At 31.7% G+C, this 21,678-nt stretch overlaps 1 protein-coding gene across 1 annotated transcript; it reads left to right on the top strand.

The window, feature by feature from the left end:
- Nucleotides 1–8,769: 8,769 nt before the first annotated feature.
- LOC129798812 (facilitated trehalose transporter Tret1-like) lies at nt 8,770–18,548 on the top strand. Its single transcript, XM_055842170.1, has 3 exons — nt 8,770–9,918; nt 17,150–17,298; nt 17,358–18,548. Exons 1-3 carry the CDS (start codon nt 9,474–9,476, stop codon nt 18,225–18,227), a joined length of 1,464 nt encoding a protein of 487 aa, XP_055698145.1. The 5' UTR covers nt 8,770–9,473; the 3' UTR covers nt 18,228–18,548.
- The last annotated feature ends 3,130 nt before the right edge of the window (nt 18,549–21,678 follow it).

The following is a 21,678-nucleotide window of genomic DNA, read 5'->3' as shown; positions in this document are numbered from 1 at the left end:
TATAATATTTGACCATTTTATGTATAACTTTTCATGAATTTCCATAAAATTTGGCAATTAAGCGACGCCGATTCCTTCCAGCAGTATCTCTGGACAATATCCCACCTTTCAACTTTTTGTAATTTGCCATTATAACCTAAATTATGAATTATCAAAAAACTGATTATTTCTTGTTATTTATCATCACACTTACACCTATATATTTAACATTGACAGCCTTAAAAATGTACAAATCCACCATTTGCCTATCAAATGACATAAGCTCAAAATGTAACCGGTTTACATAAAGTTGGTTGCACGTTTTCACCATTTTGAATTAGTTTTTTTAATGAGGCAACAAACTTTTGATTTTTCAAAAATGACCAACTTTTGGAAAACAATTATTTTTGATATGAAATAAAATTAATTATTTTTTTTGAAAACTATAAATAATATCTACGGATTACAAGGAACTCATCTGCAAAAAGAAAAATTTGGAAAAGTATTTTTTTCTATCATTTTTTTCACTTGATTTCTCAAACATCCATTAGGCAACAAACTATTGACACTCACTGTATATATATATATATATATATATATATATATATATATATATATATATATATCAGTGTGTAAACTCAATTTGTATGCAGATAAATAAAAAATCGTTGCATTTCAAAAAGTATGTTGTCCGAATTTCTCTCTAATTCAGCTAACATTTTGGTCCCAAATGCCCGAATTTGAGAAAGTCTAGTGTATTTTACCCATTTCACCCATTACAAGATTAAATTTCAATTGCTAGCCCAATGCCTCAAATTTCCAGAAAAGAGCAATGGGCCCAATCCATTATTAACATAGAAAAAAGCTAACCCCTGGCAAAAGGTTTTTTTTTTATATGGAGTTGTTCGAAGCCAACTCATAAATTGCTTCCAAATTTAGCTTACACTTCGAGTTACGAAAAGCTTTTTAGATGGAAATATAGAATTTTTATTACTTTTTACAAGGCACAGAGTCCTGTGTACAAGGCATACCTTAATTGTGACATATATCGTGTAACGTTCACGAGTGCAGAAAAATTTCCATACGAATCTGTATGTGATTGTGAGAAAATAGCTTCAACTTTGAAGGCCACTTTCCAGGGGGTAGGAAAAAAGAGTTATCCAAAGCTTGAGTCGTCCGAAGGCAGCGTGATTTCCCCTATGCATGTTTTTTTTGGAAGCTTGGGAGCTATTTGTAAAATAATTTGTGGAAAAAATAATTTTTTTATGAACAATTAGCGCCGAAAATTTTCAGAAAAACTAGGGCCAATATATTGGAACATACCTCGATTTAAATTTATATGGGTTTTTTTGCACTCGCGACCATTACGCTAAATGTATAAAAATTGAGAAGTATTTACGTATAATAAGATACCTTACTGCGTCGAGGTATAAATTAATATACTAAATTTTTGTTTAAACACATTTTTTCCTCGGAGTACTGTGGGCTGAGTCCGAGATCAATTTAGGAAATTGGCTTCAAATAGCTCCATATAAGAAAGTCAACTTGCCACGTGCTTGTTCTCAAGTGTTTCGACATAATCGACTTTCTAAGTATTGGTTCCTGTCACGATTGCTTGATGGTTTGGAACACGGTGCGAACTGGAGAAAACAGTCGAGACAGGAACCAACACCAATTGTCGATAATGCAGAAACATTTAAGAACAGTAAAGTGCTAAAAAAAACATGTTCATTTTCATTGGAAGCACCATAAAGTCACTTCCCGAGATTTTTTTCGGTTTTTGGTCCCGAAATTAGCATAAATCCCAAAATGGTTAAACTGGTGAAACAGTTCACGCATTCACGATTTTGTAAAATATTTATTTGTATAAAATAAAGAATATTGCTGGCATGACATTCCATAGAGGAACTAGACCTTCCGGCAAGGGGATTTATAGACATGCATTATTACTATTTTTATACGGGATGAAATTATCAACGTTATCAGTCTTATTCCCCGTGGAATCAAGTACAGCGAAGGTCTCTAGATGCTATCCGAATACCTTTAACACCGGTGACCGAAAGGAGACTCGAACCCGGGACAGAGAAAGAGTTAACTCTTTCGTCTCTTTTGGGACTCTAGTACCCAAAAACGCATATGAATATTCTATGAAAAACAATGTTTTTTAATTATTCAGAACTGATAAAAATCCGATTCTTGTGGATGATTACAAACTATAAGGATGTCCAAATGTAAGATATTTTTTGTATGACCTCAATTAATTCCTGAGCTTAGATATTTTCTATTAAAAATTGTGAAATTGGCTTGCAGCATATGCTGCGGTCCGGAAAGAGTTAAACACAATCGGACAATTTTTGTACCGTTCTTCAGAGAATGTGACTGTTTGATAAATATTTATATTATTTGCAATAAACACAACAATCATTATAATTTTTCAGAATTGACAGTCGATACTATCGAAAAGAAATTCTCATGTCACACACCCCAAGATTAATAAACTTTAAAATCTTTTTCATATTTTATTAGGTTTTAGGGTAAGTGTGCCAAATTTCGGCATAGTTGCATGCAAGCGTCAAACTCTCAAGTTTGAAATGTATTATTTTAAATACAATTTGATTTTTTTTTATTCTTTCTTCTGAAAGAGTGTTGCTTAGAACCTTGTAGACAGTTTATCGTCTTTATTTATTCTAAAATCATTCTTAATACATTTTGAAAATGAATAAAAAAATAGACATTGATTTGGTGCCCTATTTCGGCCACCTTCATTCTCATAGTTCCTTGCCCTTCGGGAATTCTTCCAATATCTTTTTCACGTCATCTCGTTTGTCGAAGCTACATTTTTTGTTATTCTTTTGCATTGCATAATCTCAAGAGTACGTAAAATCTAAAAGTTCATGGAAATTCGAGGAACAAAAAAGGTGGCCGAAATTGCAAGCTGGCCGGAATTTGGCACACTTACCCTATGTGAATTTTTCGCCTTTCCGAACTCATTGGTTCACCTTTCTGTATTGTCTATCCGCCTTTTAGCAATTTTTTTTTTAACTTCCAAATTTTATATTTTGAAAAATCATGGATCCTTATAACTCTTATATAACTACTATGAAACCCAACGTTCAAAATACATACAAGAATTATTGTTTGCATAGCAGAATGTAAAAAAAAATTATAGAAACTGTGACTACCATCGACTTTTATATGTACATGCCCTCAATTCCAATTTTTCAAATCAATTTTTCACTCGAGAATCTCACCGGCTTATAACCTAGTCAAGGTTTTTCAATGACTTTTATCGTTATGTACGTTATGTAAAATTACATTTTTTTCTTTTACGGAAAAATAAGAAAATGCTTGTCTGTTTTCACTATGTGGGATACCTGAAGTGCGTAAGGAAAATCGTAGAATTTTGGTTGCATTCGGCATTTAAGGGAAATCCGTTTTATGTCATCTGAAGTATGAGTTCAGCTTTTTTTAGTAACATATAGAAGTGAATTAAAGCGCCACACTCTGGACAGATACTACGTAAACTAGCAAATCATTTCCCAATCAATCGATTCATGATATCACTCATACAAAAGACAAAAACAATCATTCTAAAAAAACTTGTTGTTTTTTTCTACTGTTCTTTGTTTGTGGAAGAGCGTGTTGGAAAATTTCATTAAATGCAAATTGTTGATAATACCGCAGATATTTATTTTGCTGTAAATTTTTATCGCGATTTTTCTTTACCTTTTGAAAACATGATCAATCCATTCTTTTCTGATGAACCTCAGAAGCAAAATTCGTGTTCTGCGGTTTAATTTGCTGATATGATATGTAAAATTTTATGACAGCAATTCATTTAATAATCTTTTAAATGATAAACGCAAGCCAATAGAGAAAAGGAGTCTCTAGACTAGACACAGCTACTCTTTGGGAGAATTTTGAGTCATAAAGTGGATGAAAAAATACAAATAAACTCGGGCTGAATTGGGAGTGAAAGATAATAAATTTTTGTATATAATATTTCGGTTGCTCTTTTTTATTTAACATTTTATAAATAGATGTTTTGCTTGAGACAACGTCACACTCCTTCTCTTGGGACTCACATAATTTCGTCACAAATGTGCGTGAATATGACCTACAGCTACAGTTCACTGGTAAAATATTATAAACTCAGTTTAGTAATAGGTTTCGTTATATAAACATAAAGTCATAAATTATATTGATAAAGCGTCTTTAAACAATCCAACTTAATTTTTTTTTAGATTTCCTTTTAGAATCTTATAACTTCAGATTTTTTTGTTATGTAATAGAAACTCGTAATTTTGGCTAATTCTAATTTCTTTTAAATTGATGAAGTGAAAAAAAAGAGTTTATATTGGGTTAGAAAAAATAAGATTCGACTTGATCCTAAGATTGTTCCTGAGAAAGAGACCAAACCGCAAGAGATATCGACTTCTGGTCTTCGATGGCCCCCGCCCCCCCAATAAGTAACCATTATTTCGGACGGCCTTTTTCGCTTTTTCTCTTAAACCCCCTCCATCTTCTCCAAAACCATGGCCCATGTTTTTCAATTATTTTCGGATAATGTTTTAATGGTAGGGGAAACTGGGGCAAAACTTGTCAAAACGCATACATATTTAATTTTTTCACGAGCTCTGAGAAAACTTAAACGTTTTATAATGAGCATATTCTTATAGGAAATTTACTGCTCTACAACATTGCAGAAGACTATTTTCCTCTATCTCGAAAGAAATGTGATTTTCGGATCATTTTCTAAAAGTCGATTTTGTGGAAATTCTCATAATTGCTCGAGCAAATTTTGTCAGTCTTCGGATAATTTGTCACGTTTTACTCTCGCAAACGTTAAAAATATCAAATAGACATATTTTTATAGGAAATTTACTGCTCTACAACTTTGTCGAAGATAATTTTTCCCTATCTTAACGAAAAATGTGCTTAAATTGAGCTAATCAGTATTGATATTTTCTGTAAGGCAAATATTCCTAAAATAGGGCTCAAAATTTCATTATTTTTAAATTTACATAATCCTTCCTCGAATCCCTTGAAATTTTATAAATTTAAGAAGGTTCATGAAGGCTATCTACAATAAAAATTTCAAGCCTCAGTCTCTTTTATTTTAGAAAATAGTGAATATTGAAATTTTCGTTTTGACAAATTTTGCCCCAGTCTCCCCTAATCTACACAGTAAAAACCAGATGAAATTTGGCAGGTTGAATTCTATTCGTTGAACTGAACTAGTTGAAATTTCGAATAACAACCACTGGAAAAATCAACTTTCAATTGAAAAGGAATCAAATAAATTACAGAATTAGTAAAATTCAACCCTCGGTAATGGCCCAAATGCAATAAAGAGTAGAAATAATTATTATAATAGTACTAAAATGAAATAACAAAATATACGTATGATCGGAAAATTCGCTATTTTGAATTATTTTGAAGCTCAAAAGTCAATCACTTTGGAGGCCTCATTTTTTAACCGATTTGGTTAAATTTGGATTTTTTAGATAGGTATTGAAATTTAGATCCCGGCTGCATCGGTCTTCATCAGTAGTAAACCGGTTAAGTACCGATTTTTGAATATTTTTTTCGATTTTTTTACCTTGGGTTTCAAGACCTTGGGATTTCTTGGATTTTTTGGAAAAGTTTTGAGATTTCTTATCCGGCTGTGTCAGTCCTAATCGGTAATGAATCGGTCAAATAAACGCAATTGATCTCTTCAAAAAAAAAAAAAACAATTTTTTTTGAGTACAGTAGACACTCTCAATTGGGCATTTGGAGCAAAATGTCATCCGGTTTATCGATAGATTTTGGCGTCAAAGCCTTTGTAAATTTCACAAAAAGCGCTCAATTATAAAGAATCACGATAAAATAGGAAGAACTACAGCGAATTTGAGCAAATTAGCTTCATAATTAAACGTGAAAATTGTCAACAAAATTTGTCGCCCGATTGAAAAAGAGCCGATTGAGCGAGAGTCTACTGTATTTGGAATCGATAAAAATTCGATTTTTGTGGCTGATTACAAACTATAAGGATGTCCAAATCAAGGATATTTTTTGCAGGATCCCAATTAATTTCTGAGCTAAGATAGTTTTGATCAAAAATCATGAATTTTAGAATTTCTGCTTCCTTGCAGATATTGCGTTTTTTTCATATTTTCAGACCTGAATAAGGAAAAACCTCTCGTGGGCAATAAGTATGATAACTAAAAACTACAAATTATTTAATATAAATTTGAAAAATAAATCTTTCTTAAATTTTGAAAAGCTCTGACCTTTCTGACTATTTAGAGGACAAAATGACTTTCTATAGTCAAAAAATATGTTTTCGTTTTTGGGACACCGGTATTCCATTCGTCCTTAAAGGGTTAAAGTGTGATTGTGTGAAATATTATCAGGAATCTATTAGCAAGCAGGAATTTAGTGTCTTCTTGAGTACTTCCTGGACATTCTAGAAGATACTGATCAAGGATTCTTCTTGTTTTAGTGGTCCACATCATAAAAGAGTCCTTTGAGAAAAATATTTCACAGAATCGATAATATTTACTTGGCAAAATTGGGGTCTAAATGGGGGGATAATGCGACACATAATGTATTCTGCTCAATTCCTGATCATTTCCAAACGGGATAGATGCCTGATAGGCCGTGGTACATTCAGGTGAGTGATAGAAGATTGGGTAACCAACCCAGTGGGAATGGGAAGTCACGAACCTGAGGTTAATGAACAAGGGATCTGGTTCTGCTAGAGAGGGTTGGGCGAGGGACTAACAACCCATCCCCGTAAAAGCAAGATTGTTACAAAAACTTGCAAGGAACCTCCGATAGGACGGACTTTTCGACAGTGACCTACGAGCCCTACGAGACGTTTCTGGAACGAGCTGATGGAGAGTCGCCAGGACCACTGGTAAAAAATGAATGGTTCACCAGGCATCATTTCAAAAGAATCATGGCCTAAAAGTTTCATTTTCATCAAATCACTTGAATTGAATTGATTCTTCTTTAATGAATCACTTCAGTGATCCAAGTAAAGGATCACATTCAATGATACATTGAAAGGTTCCTCGAATTGATCATTTCAGAAAGGTCGATGTTCAAGAATATTTTTCTGCCAACTAATAAAAGGAAAACAGCGAAAATGAGTGTTTTTAGGTTTAATAGGAATATATAGTAAGGCAGAATGTGACATTTTTGAGACAACTATTTTCAATCTTCAGGATATTACGCCAAAAAATATCGAATGGGATACATTCAAATTGGATGACTATTGAGATTATTTTCCATGAATTTTTTTTACTAAATAAAACCATCAAAACAGTAAAAAATATGTTTACTGTATTTGCTCATATAAGGGGAACGTATCTAAACCAATAAATTGATAGCTTTAAAATTTTAACCGTGATATTTCAGCGATTGAAAATTTGGTACGATATGTCAAAAGTGATACATTTGAATGGATCTTGCGTCCTAAATCTATCAAAAAAAAGAGAATGTACAGAATATCGGTTAAAAAAAAATCTTTTGAAAAATGATTATAATTTCCAAAATTTCTATTTAAACTTCAAATATACGTCAATTTGAATCAAAATTCATAAATAATTCAAATTTGCCAAATAAACTGAAAATATCAGTAAAATAATATTTAACAAAAAAAATCTCTTGTCAAAAATGTATTTACAAGTAAAAAAAATTAATGTAATAACTGTAAATGGTAAAAACAAATAACAATAAAAAATTCATTTGCAGGACAATAATAATATGTTTTTCTTTTAATTTGTTTTGAAGGGCAAATGCATTACATTTAAAAAAAAAAAGATTAAAAAGTCATCATTTTATAAGTTCCATTTGATCTATTTTGGAGTATCACTCACTGATCCATTGAAAAGCTCCTCAAAGTGAACCATTCAAAGTATCAAAATTTGATTCTTTTGCAATGGATCAAAATGATCTTTCAAAAAAGGATCGAAATGAAACATTTGAAATGATGGATCATATTTGATTCACCAAAAGGATCGCGTATGGATCAAAATGATCCACCTTTTTTACCAGTGACTAGAGGAGGTTAGTTGGAGAGGCCCGGTCCCTTAAAGAGACGTTACAGCTGCTTAAGTTAAGTGAGTAAGGGCCTTGACAGACCTAAGGATTAGTCGAAAGACGGCTTATCGTAATTATATTCGAAATAATGGTTAAACTTCATTTCCATCATTTTCCACTAAGTCGTCTCGCGACTTAAGTCGTAAGTGTGTCTAGGGCATAAGTAAAATTGAAGTTTGTCTCCTTTTCGTTCTTTTGGGGACGAAAGTACCCATGACTTTTCCAATTTCCCAGAGGCGGAAGAAATTCATTCTCTAGAAAAGTATCATATTTAACTACTAAGAGTTACAAATAAAATGAGTCTTACTGAAATTCGCTAGCTGGATATGTTCCGGTCCCGTAAGAGTGAAGAGTTTACGTTTTTAGGGATTGACACTATTGAAGTCGTAATTTATTATGTAGTGCAACTTAAATTTATTTTCTTATGAAATTAAATAACTGATAATAATGAGCAATGAACCTCACAATGAACAGTTGGAAACCATCGTTATATTTTTTTGGCCATCCCATGACCTTCCCCACCTTCCCCCTTGAGGTCTTCTAAAATAGAAAAATCTTACAAAGGTCAGTTTCGTGTAATATAATCAAATTCGCCTTTTTTTGTAGCTGAAGACAACTTTTCCCAATTGACCCAAGTGTAAGGGTTATCTTAAAATTAAACCGTGTTTCTAACACGCTTGGACACAGTGGGGGGTAGTATTGCTTACAAAGTTTTTGTTAAAAAACATATAGATATTGCAATTTTTATTATACCACAGCTTTTTCTAACTACTAAAGCTTCTACTAAAAATGGCAAATAATTTACGGTGATAAAGACATGAATGAGTTATTTTTTATTTATTTTATAGAGGATGATCTTAGTAATTAGTATAATGATACTTGAAATATTTCACATTTTAAAAACGTGATTCAAAAATGTCGTAAATTTTTTTGAATTATATTTCCGCGAACTGTCCAAAAAATCTTAATCTTCTATATTTATTGTTCTTTTAACGTGCTTTATATAAGACTTATGTATATATAAAGTAGACAGTGCGTGTAATTATTCACAATGTGACTGTAAATAGATTCCCGCTCAAAGCGAAAATGGCTATTGAGAATTGCTTGGTCGTAAGATTAAATCAGTCCCATTTGGTTGTTTGTCGCGAATCAATCGGTTGCTCTCTATCTCCGTTAATTAATAAATGCTGTCCATTGCGATATGCCTCTTATTCATTAAGTTGCTACACAGCTGAGTTGTTGAACTTGTAATCCAAGTGAAAAATAGGTTTTGTGAATTTTCCAGTAAAGAAAAAAAGAATAATCTGAAAGAGACTCTTTTGAAAAAAAGGGTTTCTAAATACTGTGTTCGAAAAACGTGCTCAGTGGAAGGAAAAAAAAGTTTAAAAAAAATAACTTCCTAAATGGCTGTAGAAGCGTGTGAGGTTGATAAAAAAATTTTGCCACAAGCATGTACTGATAAAAATTCATCACAGCATGAAAATAATCGAAAAAATTCAAAAACAGCAGCTAAAAGGCAAATTCTTGCGAGTATCGTGGCAAATCTCACAGTTTTGGCTTCAGGAATGGGTTTTGGATATCCCGCCACGACACTTTCCCTCCTCACAGATCCCACAAGTATTGTATCTCTGACTGAGAATCAGGGATCATGGGTGGCATCCATTAATACCATCTTCAGTCCAGTCGGTGGACTCATTGCCAGCTATACACTGGACAAATTTGGAAGGAAGAAAACACTAATTGCCATCAATATTTTGTCAATAATATCCTGGTTTATTGTGGCTTTCTCCAGTAAATCTGACTCCAATTTGATGTACATGGAAATTATTGGGGCCAGAATAATTATAGGTGAGTAAATAGAAGTATTCCCCAAAATTAAACCTTTATCAATGAATATGCATTAACATTAAACAGACAGAGAATACTAATGAAATGAACTACCATTCTGCTAAATTGAACATATCTTTTTTGTGCTTGGCTTTCGTGAAATTAGATTCTCCTCCTCTTAAAGATAAACCGGTTTTTCGCAAAATATTAAAGGATAGCGACTTTGTGGCACTATTTTACAGCACAAAATGAACAAAGTGATTTTTCTGCTGGATGATTTATGACAAAAAAAGGGAGTGTTCATCGATATTTGTATAAAACATCAAACAATGTTGATTTTTCAACTGGAAGTAAAACTAGAGAATTGTTTAAAAAGTGCTTATGCAATAGTTTCACAGTATTCATATAATAATTAGACCCACATGATAAATAAAATTTGTTGTTAAATGTATTAAGTTTCTTTTTAATTGACGTAATTTAATGCATTTTAATTCTGGCGAATGAACCTATTATACCTTGATGAATAATCAACCTACCTTTTATTGCTCGAGAACATTCAACAGTAGGGTAAGTGTGCCAAATTCCGGCCAGCTTGCAATTTCGGTCACTCTTTTTGTTCCTCCAATTTCCATGAACTTCTAGATTTCACGTACTCTAGAGATTATTACAATGCAAAAGAATAACAAAAAATGTAGCTTCGACAAACGAGATGACGTGAAAAAGATATTGGAAGAATTCCCGAAGGGCAAGGAATTATGAGAATGAAGGTGGCCGAAATAGGGCACCAAAGCTATGTCTATATTTTTATTCATTTTAAAATGTATTAAGAATGATTTTAGAGTAAATAAAGACGGTAAACTCTTTACAAGGTTCCAAGTAACACTCTTTCAGAAGAAAGAATAAAAAAAATCAATTTGAATTTAAAATATTACATTTCAAACTTTAGACTTTGACGCTTGCATGCAACTATGCCGAAATTTGGCTCACTTACCCTAAATGTCTAACAGTATTTTTTTTTGAAATGTTAGTAGATGTACCTATACTTTATATTAAAATTAAGAAAAAAATTGCACAAAGGAAAACGAATAACAATTGTGAGCTAATAGGGGTAGGCTTTCAGGCTTCGTACGCACACTGGATTCGAACACTTCATATTTTTCCATATTCCTTTAATGACTCTAACCTATGTATTTGTAGTAATATATTTTATTAGTTAGTCTTAAATCATACATTTCCAGAAAAAATAGGGCAAATTTATTAAAGGAATATGGAAGAAATATAAAGTGTTCATAGCCTCTAATCATTAAGATAATGAAAAATTAAAAAGCAAAATATAAATGTGTTTGCCAGAAAGAATATGAAATGTTGAGAGATTAAAGAAGTAAACAATAATCTACAACGATTTAAGTTAGTGGAATTACCTAATGGAATAACCCATTTAATTTCAATTTGAATGAAATTGTATTTTTTTTAAATCGCGACATGTCTGAAAATTGCAAAATTGCAAGATACTTTATCAGTTTATTACTGCTCGAACTCAAAGAGGGACCAGTAGACATAATCCAGATTTTTTTTCAACTTATTACCGGGTTAGAGGTCAAACTATTATTAATATCAACATCCGGTCATAAACGACCCTTATAGAAAATTATCTAGCAGTATGTTTTTTCTTTTTTTCTCACCCTTACCTCCTCATTTCCTTCCAAACCGTATTTTTGGTTAGTTTCTAAAACCGTTTGGCAATGGTTTAGTCTAGATGAACATTTTGTCTATGACCTAAAAATGGCCATTTTCAATTTTTAAAGATCAAAATAAAACCACTTTTGAGGCATTATTTCTCAACAAATTTGGTTAAATTTGGATTTTTCAGTAAGATCTTGAAATTTACAACCCTACTGCATTGGTTTTAATCGGTAAAATACTCATAAATGATTTAATTTTCACGATTTTTTTTTTCTAAAATGTGCACGTGAGTTAATTTTGATATGGGAATGGATTTATAATTTACGGGTCAATTTAATCGATAGTAAAGAGGTATGCACTTAAAACCATTCAAAAAGATTGGAGAGTCCAACTTTGAAGAAAAACATCAAATAATTTCAGAAGTGGCATTTAATGGGGCATGATACAAAAATTTTACTCCTGCCCTATTAACTCTTACTTTGTTGAGATAACAACAAATTAAATTGTATTCTCTCGGTCTCTTTGGATAATAGAAAGAGGAAATAAGTTTAAAAAAGGTCTATAAAATCGATTTAAAAAATCTGTAACAATACTACAATTCTTCAAAACTAGTAATAGAGTTCCACTTTTGGGTTCATTGGTCTAGTGAAAATGTAGTTTAATTATATTAAAAGAAAATAAAAGTAAAAGTAAAAGCTGTCCTGTCATGCAGTGTGACATTCAATATTACTGATTAACACTTTATTTTTTTTCCATTTTTTTTTTAAATTTTTTTAACAACATTATTTAATTTATTCCAAACAAAATTCAGAAGGTTCTTAATTCTTACGAAAAACTTGAACACTTAATTTAAGACCAAGTATATTGTCTGAAACATAACAAAATTTCCTTTCAAAATAAAAGAAATATACGAAGAATCTTTACACGTTCTTGAGATATGGGACTTTAATTTTTGTCATAAATCGCAATTAAGACACGAATTTCGAGACGTTATCTACGGTACGGCATTCATTATTTCGGGCTAGGATTCTTTTCGATATCTTACTTTTTTTTTCGAAATAATAGCAAATTCAAAAACACCTTAGGAGAAAGTGCTCATGCTTTGTACGATCCAAAGCCTTATAATGATTAAATTTTTCCTGTGACTCCGCTTGAATCGCTTTCATCTCGCCTGACAAAAAATGTTTTTTAAACTTGTTTTTTTAAGTGAGCTGCTTTACCAAGCAAATAAGTTAAATGTAAGCTGAAAATTATTCAGAATCTTACAGAATTACTGCTCTAAAATTACTGTATTGTTACTGTGATTAAAAGACAAACTTGGCGGATCAACCAAAAAAAATAATCAAAATATTGTAAACAGACAAAAGTTTCTTTATGTTCCGGTCTGATAAAATAAACGAAATTTATGTTCTGAAAGTTATCAGATCACACTACGAAACTTAACATTAAATTATTAATAGTTCTAGAATTACTTATATTGATCACTTTAATTCAATTATACCTTAATGCAAAGCAAATGGTGTGCGAGGATTTTGATTGGGTTAATTTTCGGGTTAATATCGTTCGGGTTTATATATTTCTTGAGGGTCGGGTCGGGTACGGGTATTAATTTTTTTTGCGGGCCGGGTCGGGTCGGGCCGGTCAGGCAGCACTAAATTTCAACGGATCGGGTCGGGTACAGGTCAAATCTATTGCGGATGCGGGTTGGAAAAAACCCTAAAACCGGACCCGTGCAGGACTCTAGTCTACACCGTGTTTTTTGACTCTAAAAACAAATTTTTAAAAATATCTATAGAAAATAAAAAAAGGACAGTGAGAAAGTATTTTTTATATTCATTATTAAAATAAACTTAAAATTGTTTTATTTCAATTACTAAAAATTGTTGACTCTTATAGGGGTATTTCAATTCAATCAGTAGAATTAATTTTGCCAGTAGAATTAATTGTTTGAATTGCGAATTAATTTTGCCAGTAGTGTTAGTAGGGGAAGTGCTTATAATTTTGGACAGTCTGCTTATAAGCATCGAAGTTCCAAGTTTGAAGTGCGATATTTTCTATACTAATTGATATTTCTTGTTACTCTCTTTTCAGAAGGGTTGTTTAGAAACTTAGCAAGCTATTTATCGACTTATTTTTATTAAAATTAGTTTTAATACGTTTAAAAATGAATTGATATGTAGAGGTGACTTTGGCTCTTATTTTGGACAACTTGTTTATTAATTTGGCCAATTTGGTTGTAAATTTGGACAGCTAATCCGCCTCAATAGGATGCCCATTGTTCTTCATTTCATGAACCAATCTTACCAAGTCCTCTTCCTGTTCATGTAAGGGAAACGTAGAATGTCACAGAAGCCCGGAAACTTTCCATATCATTCATTAAAGTGAGTTGACTTCGATAGTCCAAGTACGTGCGGATTCGCTCATTCCCTGACCTTTCCGGGAGCCTTTCAGGACATTTCTCGCTACTTCTCTTTCGTAGAGATGATGCTCCTTTGTTTCTCCAGGCATTTCTCCAACCTAGTCATCACAAAAGCTAAAACTTTACGAAATTTCGTGAGAAAAACACCTGTCCAAAATAAGAATCATCACCTCACTGGTGAATGTCTTAAAAAATTTCCCATTTTTCACACGAAAAATCTAATTCACAAGGCAAATCTCACTTCAGGTCAAATGTACAAATCATCAGTAACGTGAATCACCACAATATTCAATGAATATTCAATAATATCACTCAAAAACAGCGAACAAACTTTGTTAGTACTTCACTAAAACTAAATAAGACTGAAGTAAGCCACGAAGTTCTGTCATATTTCTCGTAAGCAATTGCTCACACTGAATTTTCAACAAAGCAATTTCAACTCAAATCATATTCAAAATTTAACGTATTTAGTGTCAAAATCTTCCAAAAAGGACAAATATTTAGATAGAATTCATTTTTCATCAAATATTGGAATAAAAATCCATCATTTTAATCAATTTATTTTTAGTGTCCAATTTTACCCTCAAAGTGTCCAAATTTAGAAACTGTCCAAAATTATGAGCACTTACCCTAGAACTCATATAAACCATGGCAAATTTGAGCATATTGGGTTTATTTGATAATCATAATCAAACTTGAAAAATGTCAACAAACTTTTTTCGAATTTAACTGCCGTCCGAATTAAAATGTAGCCCGATATTAAAAGAGCCGAATTAGCGAGAGTCTACTTTAAAAGTTTGACAATTTCTTTGAAATGTTCATTAATCAAAAAGTAATTGCTTTATTCTATAAATCGTATCGGTTAGATAAGTAACTGTGCTATCTGCACTACTTTTGTATCAGCATTTGTTACAAATGACCACGTAGTGATATGTCGTTGGCAGGAAATAAATATGCAAAACAAATGCATATTGCACATTTGCTGATTCAGTCGAAGAAAAATAAAGCCAAATATTTTTGATTACTGATTTAGATTGCAAAGCATCAAAATACAAGTTTCATTTTTATTTCTCTTTTAATAATACTTATGCAATTTTTATTGATACATTTTTATTTTGGGAGCAAGGAAGGAACCTCCACGCGTATTTAGGGCTTTTTCGGAACTAAATTGGTGCTCGACAGTCCCCGGGAACTGACTAATCCTTCCACCACGAGGCTAAAATTGAGTGTCGAAAAATAAACACACGACTCGACACGATTAACAATAATAATTTTTATTTTAAGCAGAGAACATTATTTTGTAAAATTTAATATTAAAAAACACAAATTGTAAAAAACAATTATTTGATTATTTTAGACATGATAATTACGACTGCTTAAAAATTTAATCTTTTATTTTTATTAATTTCCAAATTTTTGGCATAGTTTCATGCAAGCGCCATAGTCTTAAATTCGAAATGTAATATTTTTAATAAAAATTGTTTTTTTTTTGTTACTTTTTTAATGAGTATTGTTTGGAACCTTGTAGATAGTTCATTGTCTTTTTTTCTCTAAGATCATTCTTAATACATTTTAAAATGAATAAAAATATAGACATAGCTTTAGGTAATATTGCAGTTACCTTGATTCACATAGCTCCTTGTGCTCCATACAAAACTAAAATTTCATGGAAATTTGAGTAAGAAAATCAGTGGCCTTAATTGCAAGCTGACCGAAATTTGATACAGTTACCTTATATTTATTATAAGAAAACGCAGACTACTGAACAAAAGGGAATATTACTTGTATTTTATTAAATAATTTAAATAAATTTCAATATTTTGACAAAATTGCCAATAGGTGTCCCTGTCGGACAGGTGTTCCTTCGACCCTATTTTCATGTTTTAATAAATGAATAATTTTAAATTTGGGTTTTTATTACTTTTACTATAAAATACTGTCTAATCTGATCCAGTTACCTAAAATTAAAATATCTTGGAAAAGAGAATAAACATTCCGGAAATATTAATCAAGAGTATTTAAAGGAAAGAGGAAAGCTGAAGGACTAATAACTTATTTTTGTAGACTAAAATACTATTTTGTTTTCTGATAATTCATATTTTATAGTATTATTTTTAATATTTATATGAATATGTTATTTTATTACCGAAAATATTAAAATAATGAAAAGTGCTCATGCTCCGTACAACGCCAAGCTTAGTAATGACTAAATTCTTTCTATGTTTTTCAATAAATGTGACTCCGCAATATATTTTAAAAACTGAGCACTTTATCCTAGTTTTTAAAATATGGGTGCGATTATTCACATTTATTGAGGAACTTAGGAAAAATTCAGTTATTACGAAGCTTGGAATCGTACGAAGCAGGGGCACTTTTCCCTGCAGTTAACATCTGTGATATAATGTAATTAGCGTAGTGTGAAATCCGGTTTTGAATTAATTTAATTAATTAGTGATAAATTAAATGATAAAGAGGATAAAAAAAAATGTGATAAAAATTACAAGTTGAGTGCTTAATTTTTTACTTGGTTTGCAATAACAATATAACCTTTTTTAAAACAAAATTAGGCGAATCATATGGAGTTTATAATTTTATGAGCACATCAGAAACGATCTTGAACATTAAAATTTTTTTTACACTAATTAAATTTTTTGTATTTTAAATTGAAATTTGAATAAAAACATTCAAATTGAAGCTGATAATGCATCAATTTAAAACACTTTTTACAGTCCTATCTTTATTATTGCTACTTTTCTTCTACTGTTTATTGAATGAGCTGATTATCTTTTAATTGTTCTGATTAGATGTATATATAGGGGTTGTAAATGTTTTTATTCACCTTAAGAAGAAATTAAGGAGAAAGTGCCTAGTTTTTAAAATATATTGAGAAACATAGGAAAATAATTATTCATTACGAAGCTTGGGATCGTACGAAGCATGGATACTTTCCGCTATATCCTTATGACCGTTTATTTTCAATCTCAACGTTTTTGTATCATCAGATTATTTGTAGAATAAAAAATACTCTGTCTGTGCATTTTATCATGCTGACATTTTTGTGATAATTTTTGATAAGTAATGCGTACTGATTAGCTTATCAAATTAATGATTTGTTACTGAAAATACGGAAATTCCGTTGTAAACTTTCAGGTATTGTTGCTGGACTCTCTAGTTCCCCCTCGTCAGTTTATTCAGCTGAAATTGCAAGTCCCAAACTGCGTGGATTTCTCACAGTCTTCACATCTGTCTCAATCTCATCTGGAGTACTTATAATCTATATTCTTGGATTTTTCATAAATGTGAGTAATTTTGCAAAGGTCTTGAGGAGTTGAGGGTTAATTTTGAGTCTTGATTGCAGGATGATTGGCGTAAGGTGGCTGGAATTGCCGGAGGTATATCAATAGGAGCACTTTTAATGCTGTACTTTGTACCAGAATCTCCAAGATGGCTTGTCATGAAGGATCGAGAGCGTCAGGCGGAGAAATCCCTCAAGCGTCTCAGTGGATCAAAAAGTAATTTAAAAGAACAACTACAGCAGCTTACTGAACAAATTCGCGGAAATGAGGAGACTCCAGTGAAACCTCTCTCACGTTGGGAGATGATAAAACAACCAATATTCTACAGACCTCTGACCATTATGATGTGTTTCTTTACATTTCAACAATTGTCCGGGGTTTTTGTCCTTGTGGTTTATTCTGTGAAATTCAGTGTAGCTGCAGGAATCACAGTGGATCCCTTCCTATTCACTGTCATCCTGGGAGTGTCTCGAGTCATGGGAACTATTGTAATTGGGGCTCTGCTGGATGTTTTAGGACGAAGACTACCTACAATTATCGGAGGACTGGGCATGGGTGTCAGTTTATTCGGAATTGTTATTTGCATGTGGAATCCCTGTACAATGACCAAGTGGATTGCAGCATTTCTCATTTTTTTCTATGTCTTTGCCAGTACTATTAGCTTCTTGGTCATCCCCTTTGCCATGATTGCCGAAATCTATCCGCAAAAAATGAGAGGTTTTGCCTCAGGAATAACCGTATCCTATGCCTATATTCTCTGCTTCCTCTCCATCAAACTCTACCCAACACTCGTAAGCATCATTGGAAGTGACTACATTTGCCTAATGTATGGCTCTATTGCTTTCCTAGGAGTTATCTTTGTCTACAATTTCCTCCCAGAAACCAGTAAAAAGACCCTTCAGGAAATTGAAGAGCTTTTCACAAAAAAATAGAGAACAAAACGAATTTTTAAGCTGTATTTATTTTTAGATAGTGAATACTAAATTTCTCTTTGTGATAATTCTTGATAAAAAGAAATTATAGGAAATTAAAAAAAAAAGAATTTCAGGAAATATTACTTGTGCTTTTACATTATTTGCTGTGTATAAGATCAATTGCATTTTTACTTAGAGATTCAGCAGGAATCTAACTGAATCAATCCAATGAAAAAAAACTCTTTACCGATTGTTACTAAGTAAACTGTACTGAAGAATGAATGGATTATAAAATTTAAAGTATGCATAAATAAATGTTTACTGTCCTTTCTAGAAAAATAAGGCATTTTCTTATAAAAGATACCCTTGAAGACGCCTCATAAAAACAGAATATTGCTTCAACAGTTGAACTAATGTTCTTAAGAAATGCGACAATAAATTGAGATATTTGAATTAAACGCTTCATCGGAATAGTAAGTTTATACAATTAACCAAATGGTCAATAAAACTATATGGTTCATATCAATTAAATTGCTACAATTTATACATTGAACAGCATTTGGATTCTTGGAGAAAATTATACTTATCATTCTGTGATAAAAATATTCTTATTTATCCTTGTGTAAATTGACTGATTAAATTTAATGGCTTTATAGGGCAATATTATATTATTTCGCTCTATTTGTTGCGCGTCTTATTCTTAGAATAACTACATCTGAGCCAAAACGTGTAAACAGAAGACTTTTGTGTTTTGAGTAAATTTCCTATCTCTCAAACTGGGTAAACACATAGCTTCGATTATTATTAGACAGTAAATTATTTAATTGGATCAGTAGAAAAACGAGTTTGATCAGTCATTGATAAAAAAAATATTTAAAAAAATAGTGCTAAATGAAAATTTTATGATAAGGGAAGACTTTCAAGCTACGCACATACTCTGGCTTCGAACGCACTTCATATTTTTTCCCATATTCCTTTAATGAATTTAACCTATATATATTTAAATAGCTAATATTTAGTCACACATTTCCTGAAAAACTTAGGTTGGATTCATTCAAGGAACATGGGCAAAATACGAAATGATCGAAGTCAGAGTAGGGGAAAGTGCTCTCCCTTCGTACGTTCATGCCTTCGAATAATGTTAATTTTCTTTTAGTTTTCCTAAGAAACTTACATATTTCTATTAAATATTAGTTGGTTTATCATCAATTGTTGATAATTCCGTGATAATTTAGTGTAAATCTATGACGAAAAACAAAAGAAATTCACATTATTCGAAGGCACGAACGTTCGAAGGGAGAGAACTTTCCCCTATGTTCGAAGCCAGAGTATATTCGAAGCCTGAAAGCCTTCCCTTAATATCCTGCTATCGTTTACATTTAAGTTCACAAACCTCAAATACAGAAATTTCGGTTCCAAGCTTCATTTGCTATTTTATTTATTTTGATGCCATTTCGATTTTATACTGAAGTTATTAAATGCTACAGCGATCAAGTAAAATGATTGGACTTATATAGAATATTGCTACATCAACAGAGAGGTAGTAATATTGTTTTTGAGTAAACTCTGCCCAGAAATTATTTAAGTTACGCCTTCTTCAAATATAAGAACGAACTAGAAGTAAGGTCTTTAACCCTGTAACATTTTTTGGTACTCTTGTACATCAAAAGGAAAATACAGATATAAATATAGATAAAAATTCAATTCTCGTCGAAGAAACTAAAAGAATGACCAAATTTCTTCTTCTTCTTCTTTATTTTATTTTTACGGCTGTCGGATTCAATTTAGATCCATATAGCCAAATGACCAAATTTAAGATATTTATTGCAGGAACTTTTTCGATTTTTCGATTAATCATGAAAATGGGGTGTTAAAATGTAAGTATTTAACGAGAGCTTTCCAAATTACTAAAACTTTTTAAAATTCTGTTAGTTAGAACCAGTGATATGGCTATTTTAAAATTTAATTTCTGACCCCTTCTAGCTCAGGTATCGAAGGGGGCTTAAGTTTTATTAACGAAAGCTCTTGAGCCCAGCTATAACATACTCTGAAAAATAGTCTTGTTAAAAGAACAAATAGATTGTGATCAAATTTTGTCAAGATGATGTTATTTACCAATTTGACAAAACTATTTCTCACATTTTATATGGAAAAACATAATTTCGACAAACTTTTAACAAGATCCGGTTGGCCGTAGATTTGACAAAACTTTTCACATTCTGTATTGAAGAACATTCTTTTGACAAACTTGTCTTGTTAATTTGACATTTTTTTTTTGTAGAGTACCAAAATTTGAGACCGATAAAGGGGCTGAGATATTGAATAGGGAGATGGATCTGATATCACCATCTGATGTCGTCCTCCCGATTTAACCTTTGCTGAAAACTTCTTGTCGATATCTCTTTCCGTTGGCTCGCTAGATGCATGTAGAATCGACCGAACGTTCTTGAAAATCTATTTTTGGCGGGTATGATATTCGTGATCTATGAGAGTCAAAACGTGTAAATCTAAAATCTGAGTCCGATCTAACATAATCGGATTTCATCTCAGACCCCAAAATATGAGATTGTAAAGAATTACAGCTAAAAAATGCATTGTTTTCGTGATCGTAAATCATTCAACAATTTATGGTAAGCACAAATTTTCAACTATTGCTAATATTTCATTCATGAAGTGGAGACCGGGGCAAAATTAGCTAGAGAGAGTTAGACTGTCGAATATTACAGTTTTTCATAGAAGAAATATAGAACAAACTATTATTTTATTCAAGTAAGCATCTCCTTTTATTCTACTCATTGTACTAATACAGTGGATTCCGGCATTATGCACATTCGGACTGAAAAAGCCGGGCGAAATTAAGATAGGGTAATTTGGAATCATGTCTAATTTAGAAATTTGAAATTTCCTAAGAGTTTTAGATGGCAAAGGGAAAAAATAACGAAGAAGTATTCTCGAATATAAAGTTTTGTACTTCGTGGTTTTTTTTTGATCATTTGACACAAAGAAAAAATCTCAAAATCCCAAAATAGGCATGATTCCGAATTACTCCATCTTACCTTATGTATCCAAAAAAATTTGCATACTCACTGGAAATTTTTCAACGTTCGGGGTTAATTGTTTATAAGAGATGCTTTTCGAAGTCATACGTCAAAAATATTTAGAAACATTCCCTTTATTCACAGATGGAGTTTAAAAATTCTGTTTCAAAAGCCAAAGAAATGGCATTTTTATTTAATTTTTAATCCATATGGTGGCTGAAGGGATTCCTGTTTGAATTTTCAAATGTCTTGAGGTCATGTGCCAATTTTACGTTATTATAAGGGTAAAGCAGTACAATGGTGCTCAAAATATTTATTCCTGCTTATTATAATTTCATTCATAATCACTAAGCAATTCTTTAACAGCTTCTTGGTATTATATTTCGTAAATTTTAACCACTTTGTACGAAAACATTGTTTAAAAAATTTAA

The sequence above is a fragment of the Phlebotomus papatasi genome, chromosome 1, assembly GCF_024763615.1.
Source record: "Phlebotomus papatasi isolate M1 chromosome 1, Ppap_2.1, whole genome shotgun sequence".
NCBI classification, from domain to species: Eukaryota; Metazoa; Arthropoda; class Insecta; order Diptera; family Psychodidae; genus Phlebotomus; species Phlebotomus papatasi.
The sequence above is the reverse complement of the archived record's forward strand: the minus strand, read 5'-3'. Positions and strand labels throughout refer to the sequence as shown.

Excerpts from the sequence above, each read along its gene's own strand:
- LOC129798812 (XM_055842170.1), top strand. The coding sequence starts at position 9,474 with ATGGCTGTAGAAGCGTGTGAGGTTGATAAAAAAATTTTGCCACAAGCA. Across the intron at positions 9,919-17,149 it reads TGGGGCCAGAATAATTATAG|GTATTGTTGCTGGACTCTCT; the intron begins GTGAGTAAATAG and ends GTAAACTTTCAG. Across the intron at positions 17,299-17,357 it reads TTCTTGGATTTTTCATAAAT|GATGATTGGCGTAAGGTGGC; the intron begins GTGAGTAATTTT and ends TCTTGATTGCAG.